General features: G+C 29.6%; 1 protein-coding gene across 1 annotated transcript; it reads right to left on the reverse strand.

Annotated features, from left to right (window-relative positions):
- Positions 1-5,408: 5,408 nt before the first annotated feature.
- Positions 5,409-6,576, reverse strand: LOC109150316. The gene is made up of 2 exons (XM_019298213.1): positions 5,719-6,576; positions 5,409-5,590 (listed from the first exon to the last, which is right to left on the reverse strand). Exon 1 carries the CDS (start codon positions 6,460-6,462, stop codon positions 5,737-5,739), a length of 726 nt encoding a protein of 241 aa, XP_019153758.1. The 5' UTR covers positions 6,463-6,576; the 3' UTR covers positions 5,409-5,590; positions 5,719-5,736.
- Positions 6,577-9,469: the final 2,893 nt, after the last annotated feature.

Consider the following 9,469-nt stretch of genomic DNA (forward strand, 5'->3'; position numbering starts at 1 on the left):
TTAGACTATAATTGTATTAAATAACTCTATTGAATGATAAAATAGTGTAATGTGAAAATTCTTACAATAATGTCGTAATTCACCATGAAAAAAAAAAAATGCAAAGTCAAAGTCACATTTTGTGGCTCTCAGTTGTGAGGTTGAGTTAGATCTCATAATGAATTTATAATATTGGTCTTATATATTGAGACGGATTTAATGGACTCATTGCTTAATATTTGAGAGAGTGAACATAGATCTCTGATTTTCTATTCTAATTCGGGTAGTAAAAATGTTTTTTTTTTTTTAACTACTGACTCTATTATATTGTAGTATCTATTTATCTATACTTTCTCAAAGAGAATGGATTATATTTCTAGAGAACTCATGAGTATCTTAAAGTTCAGTTGGGCTACAATATTATATGTAGTTTATCGCACAACTTACACAACATTTAAGCTGTGAAGCATGTGCCACTTTTGGAGCGACGCGATTATTGTGAACCTGTATCACTGCATGGATAGCGGCGAATTTACTTCTATGACCGAATTATTTCACAGCACAATATTTTTTATTTTAAAATTATTAGACTTATTTCTCAACGATGGGTATTATACCATGCGATGTCAATAATATGCTATGGTAGAAATTTTTATTTGATGCTCATCAGTAGGATGAATATACAACATCAGTAGATAGCAGCCCAACTGCCCAAAGTCCAATGAATCTAGCTATTTGGCATATAACTTTAGGCATTTTTTTTAGTTAAAGAGTACGGCAATGAGTTTGTCTCACCTATATATAATGATTATGATTGGGTGAGAATAGGTTTTTGGCCTATGAAAAATGAGAATTAATCTCATCTATTGATAATAAAATAGTTGATAGATAAAATTTTCATTTAAATAAAAAAATGCAAAATTTTTATTTTATTATATCAAAGAAAAATAAATATAATTTTGGAGAAAAATAATACCGTCTTGTTCAGCTTGACCTTTATTGTAAGTGTGTTAGACACCTATCCAAGACCAATTCATTGTGCTTCAATAGGTTGAGAAAGTAGCTATGAACAGATACTACATTGTAACAAAGTCAGTAATACAAATTTAAATGATAATATTGTATCAAACTCTCTCTATCTCTATCTATCTATGATGATGTTTCCGCCATTAGTCTGGAAAAAAGATTGTGAATTGGTATGTTGCATTGGGTACTAGAACATGATAAATTTAAAACTCAAATACCAATCCACAACCTTTTTCTAGATTTATCATATATATAAAAAAAAATTAAACATCATATATATTTATCATAGAATCATATAAATATCTTGTGAAACTTGAAAGAGAGATGTAAGTGTCGTAGTGGTGATAAACAAGTGTTGCAATAGAAAGAAAAAAACCTAAACAAATTTTAGATTTAATTGAGAGTAAAATATAAAATAGTAAATTTAAGCTATTCCTGAAAGCTCATGAATAGCCTAATACCAGTTGCCCTGGAACAATATTCCCGAGAACAAAAAACATTATCAAACAACAGAATATGCATGTTTCTGACAATAATGTCATTCCATTTCATAAATATTCCGCGAACCAAATGTGCTATAAGAGTGCATGCACTCAAGTTCATTGCTTTGTAACATATCAATGAAACAAATTAAATTTGAGTGTATTCTTTTTAAATTTTGAATACATTGTTAATTATCATCGGATGAATTTTCAAGACTCATGTTTTTTTTAATACAAATTCAAAATTTGTAATAAGTATGAAAATGTGTGTATTTTTCCACTATTTGTCAACTATTGATTAATTTAAATAAACGAATTAAATTATTTCACATGTTTTACAAGAAGTGTGGTCTCACATATATTGCATATCTTCAATTCCCTCCAAATCCTATAGAAAATACAGACAAAAGAGAAAGGAAGATAATAAAGTAATAGGGCTAATTAATTAAAAGAACATTATTGCAAGAAAGGGAATGAAGTAAATGCCTAAGGATCCCATGAGACCCTGACTAAGCCTAAAAGTTGTATTATAATTGTTGGTGGAATTAGTAATGATGATGTCTCCCAAATATTAGAGAAAAAGTTTAATAAATAATTTAGGAAGATAAACTTGAGAACAACCTAGCTAATTAATTAACTCTCATCCCCGACCAATCTTTAATGTAATTTTTGGAGGTAGTAATCGGTGATAAGAAAGTGGAGGAAAGTTCTTGTCCCTAACAATGTTTTAAACTTTAAAAAGAAAAAGTTAAAAGTGACTTTTTTTGTTCTCACAGCAACATTATCGACAGGTAATCAAACTAAAGTAGGCCTAGGTGTGGAATAAAATACTTAGTAATACGGATTCAGAAGAAATTAAGTTTTGAATTTCAACAATTACAGTGTAAGATTATGTTTAAAGTGAACAAATTCTTTATGTGTATTTGCATTTAGTTATATCTGTTGAACCATTGAATCACCATAATTTATATCGTTCCAAATACTCTGTTGGATCATGATAAAGAGGTCATTAAGATTAAATAATGAATTTTATGATTACTAAAGGATTCAAATTCAATAGATGGATGGCCTATCGGATGGGTAAGTATTGGTGAGAGTTTAGGGTACCCCAAGAAGTTAATTTGGAGGTTTTGGACGATGGTGTTAGTGAGGTCTCACAATGTCTATTTTTGTATTTATAAAATTTAGTCTCTATTTGACATATCTGAATTATCTAAGAAATTAGTTTTTTTTTTTTTTAAAATAATAACCATTAAAAATTGGGAGTTTAAAACTACTAACATTACTTGAAATTAGAAGCAATTGATAACCAGGACTATGTGGTCCAATGGTATCCGAGTTGGACTTTTATTTGGAAGGTTATGAGTTCGAGCCTCAGTGGAGCTCTTTGTGTTTTAGTAGGTTGAGAAAGTATATGAACAGATACTACAATGTAATAGAGCTAGTAGCATTCTTCAAAAAAGAAGCAATTGATAAAATCAGTCTATAATGATTCTTTGTTACTATAATGAAATTAGTGTATGTAAAAAATGAAGCTAAAAAATATAGCACATACAATAATATATATTGTCAAATGTAATTAAAATGATATTTCAGTATTATTATAATGAAAGTATGAAACTAGTGTTTGTGGAAATGAAATTAAAAAAAAAAAAAAAAACAAAAACAAAAACAAAAACAAAACTCATACAATAACGTATATTGTCAAAAGATATTGACATTTAATTAAAATGATACGACATTATTTTACTTCATGAATGATGCTACTACATGGACCATGGTGCACAGTAAAATTTGCCGAGTTCAATTTTTGCTATGAACATTGAGGGTTTCGGTTGAATTCTTTGTGCACAAATACTGTGTAAAATTTAATATTGAGTGTCAAAGTTAGATTGTCTTAACTTTTTATGGATCTGAAAGTAAATTTATAAGATTTAAGATATAATTTGACGAAATCGTGAATGTTGGGGTTTTTTTTTTTTGTTTTTTTTTTTATTTTTTATTTTAATAGTAGAGTCCATAAGAAATAATCTGATATCCATTTTCTACTGATCTGCCACTATCTACCTCGAATTCTTTTACCAAAAAGTCCTCTTCAAGTGGGGACAGAATGGTAAAACTTTCGGTATGACAGATTGATATGGATATATGGTCTAGATTATTTTAATAATAATAATAATAATAATAATAATAATAATAATAATAATAATAATAATAATAATAATAATAATAATAAAGTAGGAACTTTGTAATTATGAGGCTTTCATAGCAAGTGTACTCTTAAACCCTCTCAAGTTTGTTATTACTTCATGATGAGAATATCCATTTGGGTCCTCCTAGTGCTGACCTTAAGCTCATGATGCTTAATTACCTAACTTTATGATTTGCCTTTCAGATTTTATTTCATATCGCCCTAACCCAAACCATCTCTGATATATACGGAGTATCATTTTGTTATTAGTAAAGTTTTAAACTAATTAAATCGGTTGAAACTAAAAAAATATATAAAGAGACAAAAATGTTTACTAAAAAATGAAAAAATCATGAAAAAGATTAAAGTGTTTAAAAAATAATAGTTTGGGATGATAAATGGCAAAAATGATAGTATGTGACTAAATTTGAAATTGTGACAAAAAATAAGAGACATTTGGTGGAATTAACTCAATTACTAATAATTATGACAAATTTTTTGTCATGCTTGTGTAGTCTTTAAATCATGAGAATTTTCTACATCAATGTAATTTGGAAAAGGTTTTATTTTAAAAAATAATTTCTTATGCCTCTCTATTTTTTTTAGTAAGAAAGGTGAGACATAATTATGCTTACGCAAATAGTTTCTTTTCTTTAGGAAATACAACAACCACATAAAAACTCTCATGAATATTAAGAGTAAATAGAGACCTAAATATTATTACAAGTCAAATAAATGCGTTCATGAATATTATTAGAGTAAATAGAGCTAGCCTAGCTTAAAAATTATTATAAATCAAATAAGGGTGCTTAAGGTCTTCTGATTTTTGGTTCAAACTAGCTAATTAAAAAAATCAAAGCAGCTTTTACATTGAGTTAAATTTACAATCTTGTAATTATTAAGTTAATTTGTAATTATCAAGTTAATTACAAGACTAACTCGGCAAAGTTGTCTGATCTCCTTACTTAAAAACTTTCCAATTAACTCTTTTAGCTAACTCCATATATTTTTTTTGAAAATGCTAACTCCATATATAGATACATTAACATTTAATTAAAATCAACTTTTTTATCCATTCATTCTCCAACTGATTTTTCCAACTTCATAGGTAACCTTAATTTGACATCAAATTCTCATTAAACTATTTTGAGCATATATAAATACATATAATTATATCCACTTTGACTCAATTTAAATTATTAACAGGCCATATCCAAAAATAAGCACCCAGAAACAAATTTTATGCCAAATATGAGTCAATAATATTCATTGCCTTTTCCAAATAAGTAGCACTTCATTTTTCACGGATTCTTATTCGTAAGATGAGTTGAATCAAAATAGAAATGTAATACTTGTGCGGAAAAATTTAATATTAATTAAAAATAAATAATTTGTTACTTATTAGGGAAAGTGTAATATTTTTGAGATAAAATATAATATTTTAAAATCAAATTGTATGTCTGTATTACTGTATTATTTAGAAATTTACCAATTACTTATAACAAAAAATGTATTACTAATAAAAGATAAAAATGATTAATTGTTACTTATGGAAAAAATTGTAATACTTATATTTAAAAAATGCAACGTTATTTAATCAAAATAAAATATTAAGAGTTGAATAATTATTTATGAATAAAATTATAATATTTATAGTGAAAAGTGTAATTCTTATAAAAAAAAAAAAAAAAAACTTTTAAGTCTTCACTGGGAAATTTTCCAATTATGAATTATGATTATGAAATGCATTTTGTTTCATTTGAATTTTCACCAAAAGACAAAACACACGAATAATTAATTCTTACATTAATACATCCAGCTCTCTAAAATCAGAGCGTGCACGCATTCACGATGTCTGATTTCATAATCTAAACTTAACATTTTTTTCATCAACGGCACAAATCCTCTCAATATATCTAAACGGACGGCACAGATCTACAACACTTCCAGCATTGGTAGGGCGATACATTCATCGACTACTGTACATAATAATTTCGTTTTTTTTTTTTTTTTTTTTATAATTTGAAATTGTTGGTTTCGAATACTTCCCATTCAAGCTTAGCTATGGAGAACAATAGCTACCTTCTCTTCCTGGTGAAACTTGATTTGTTTGGCAATGAAGTCCTCTATTGTTCTGTTGAACTCCTCATTGCTCAGCTCATCAACCGTATACGCCGTCTCGGCCGGAATGTCGACGGGATCTGCAACTCTTCGGCACTTTTCTGTCTCCGATCGTCGGAGCTTTCCGCGATTCTCCGTTGCTACCTTATCCACCCTAAACTTCTCCGATTGTGTTCTCTTCGGAGGAGGTTTTACTTCCAAACTTGCGGTTTCGTCCGTTCTAGAACATTCGCGTTTCTGGACGAAAATTGTCCGTTTGTCTTGGAACGCGATCTCGTCCGGCTTCGGAACCGGAGCTGAACTTTCGCAAGTTAAGTTCACGCAGCACACGCTGCTCTCCATAAGCAACTCGTAGAATTCCGTCTCACCGTCGTCATTGCAGGTGACCGGAGTCTGAACGGAGAGACCGCCGGACTTTAGGAGCAGAGTGAGGACGATGAAGTTGCTTACGACGAAAATGGAGAGAGGAGTGATCATAAAGGAAAGGAGGAGGCGGAAATACTCGCCGGAGATTTTGACGGCGAAAGGCAAGCGAAACGAGCTCCACGCGAGGAGAAACAAGCCGATACAGAGCTCAATCAAGCGGAACAGCTTGGCGACGATTTTCAAATTGTCGAATTTGAGGATTGATCTCTGGACGGCGAGGAAATTAAAAGCCTCCATTTGAAATTGGAAGTGCGAGAGAGATGAGAAAAGTTTGGGAGCGAAATGAGGAGTGAGAGTGAGTGCGATGGAGAGTGAAAGCAGAGGGAGAAGAAAAGGAAACGAAGGTGATCCACTGATCCGCTTTTGAAGAAAATTCATTGCCGTTTTATAGACCACCATCATATATTCATATTGCAATTGGCATACTAGTACACTTTGCACTATACACACTACTCAATTGGTTATTGGGTATTTGGTGAATAACTAGCTGATTGTGTTAGTCGATTTGACTAGTTGATAACATTACTTGATTGTAAAAAAATGTTAGGTAAATTAACTGTTTAGTTAATAGTGATTACATACAAAATGACTTTCTCAAAAAGCTGACAGTTTTTTGAATTTTAACATTTTGAAGCAATAAGTTGTTACAAAAAAATAAATTAATTAAACACGCATATTGATTGTTTAATCAAGTCAAACAACTAATAGTAGTCAAATAAGCCAAAATTGATCAATAAGCTAACTATGTTACCAAATAAGACATATATTATTTACTCAACTTTATTTAATACAAACATTATAAACCTAAGCACGCAAAATAGACAAGCTAATTTCTCTTAACTCTCGTTTCTAGAACCACAACTGTATGTCTAGACATGAGAATTGGATGGAATTTTCTTGTCTATTTTGTACGCGTTTGAATTAAACAAACGACATTAAAAATTTTATTTGATATTAAAAAAAAAAAACTTTGCATTTCTTAAGATTTTATATGTTATTTTGAAAAATTAATTAGTATATGAGTAAAAATAACTATTTCAAGAATATTGAAAGGAAAATATTGAATGTAGCTATAATTGAAGGAAAAAGGGTGACATTTACCCATGTTAGAATTTTCACCACTTTTGGTTGGTTGTTGTGTGGTGGGGGAAGGGAGGGAGGTCAAGGACTAACAATAAGAATGTTACATTAAAAGTGACAAATTTTAATAGGGAAGATTTTGCTTTAAAAAATTTGAAATTCTTGAAAACTTTCAAACGAAAATGTGATCGAAGGATTAAAAGAACAAAAATATTAATATTGTGTATTAAAAATGACAAAAATAATTAAAAATAAAAATACTGCTATACTCGTAGAACTATAATAATAATAATAATAATAATAAAAGTTAAATAGTCTAATACATTATGAATGTCAATACCAGGATTATGTGGTCCAATGGTATCCGGGTTGGACTTCTATTTGAAAGGTTGTGAGTTCGAGTCTACAATATGTATGCCAATAAGCAATCTATATTTTCCTAATATGAGTATTGCACTCTACAATACTACAACCGACACTGATTCTTCCACTACTACCCTTCCTCCTTCGTTTACAATATCCTCACTCACAAGTAAGTCCACATAACTAGTTAACCATAGAGTTAAGTTAAACGTAGGCGTAGGGTGATCATTATTTGGATTATCTGAATTAAATTTGAAATATAAATTGGTTTTTGAAATATTTGAGGTAAAATTTAATTAGTTATTATTTTAATATTTTAAATTATGGTATATTGGAATATAAATTTAGTTTAGATATTTATGTATTATAGCCCTGTTTGGTAACATAGTTAGTTTATCCGTCAATTCTGGCTTATCTGACCGCTATTAGTTGTTTGGCTTAGTTAAATAGTCAATATACATGTTTGATTAATTATTTTTTTGTAATAGTTTATTGCTCCAAAATGCTAAATTAAAAAATCTGTCAAAGTAACTTTTTAAAATAGCTTTTTGAGAAAGTTATTTTCCATGTAATCAGCTACTAACTAACAGTTAATTTACCAAACATCTTTCTACAATCAGCTAATGCAATCAACTACTCACTATCCAAATCAGCTAACAACTATTTACCAAACACTCATTATAATTTTGCTCAAAATTGACTCGATATTTGAACTAACCTTAAAACTTAATATAAATGAAATATTAAATTATAGAAATTTTAAATAATGCCGATTGTACTTAGTACAACCATGCATAGTATATCCAATTATTACAATATATAGTTCTAATGCATGTATTTTTTAATTCTACTCTTTCACTTTTATTTCGCGATGTATCAATTGATAATTAGTTCTCTTTATCTTATGGATCTCAAAGTAACATCAAAATTTTAAGGAGAAAATAAAAGTTAGGCGTAGAATTTGAGAGTCTAAGAAATATTTTTCAATTCAGAATATCACTAAAATTGAGCCAACAGTACTGGCACGTAGTTCAACGTGAATATTATGCCAAATGAAACCCTTTTTTAAGTTCCAAAAGTTTTGCAACGAAAAAAAATATAATCAATGCGCTCAACATTCACCACTTATTTGTTTCATGATCATGGATTAGACCCCAACTGCTGTCTGCTGGGGTGACCCATTTAACTTCTAATTTAAGTACACAATAATTTGGTTAGAATTGACATAACTAAAGAATTGAAGGGCTAAGGTTTTCCATTACTACTATTGATCAAGTTTGGTCTCTATTTTTTAAATATCTCTCACGTATGTTACACACATAAACTTCGTTAGTAACTATGTTTATAATTATTAAGCGGAGACTTGGACTCTTGGAGAGCCGAGTCTAACATTTTACTATCGAAACATGGTGTTGACTACTACGCAAGTATAAGGAAATAAAATTACGGGCGTTTTCGCTACTAGCTATATATAATTTTTAGCGTAATTTGAATTAATAAAGAATTTACGTATTCAGTAAAAAAAATGACACATCAGAAAGTGATAATTTTAAGAGCCTTTAACGTGGATGACTTTTAATTTGAATGTCTCGTTACATTGGAAAAAAAAATGAAAAAAGTAATGTTTAAACGATAGACCAGACACATCAGATCTGTATCTAATCTTTGTTTGGGTGGGGTTAATAGAGGGTTATTAAGGTTGCCGGATGAAGCTTATAAGGAACAAGGTTGTTGGTCACCACAAGTTGAATCATGGTCCATGTACAAAGATTCTTAGCTGTCAAAATCTAACTTCAATTCA

Source organism: Ipomoea nil, unplaced genomic scaffold (assembly GCF_001879475.1).
Source record: "Ipomoea nil cultivar Tokyo-kokei standard unplaced genomic scaffold, Asagao_1.1 scaffold2274, whole genome shotgun sequence".
NCBI classification, from domain to species: domain Eukaryota; kingdom Viridiplantae; phylum Streptophyta; class Magnoliopsida; order Solanales; family Convolvulaceae; genus Ipomoea; species Ipomoea nil.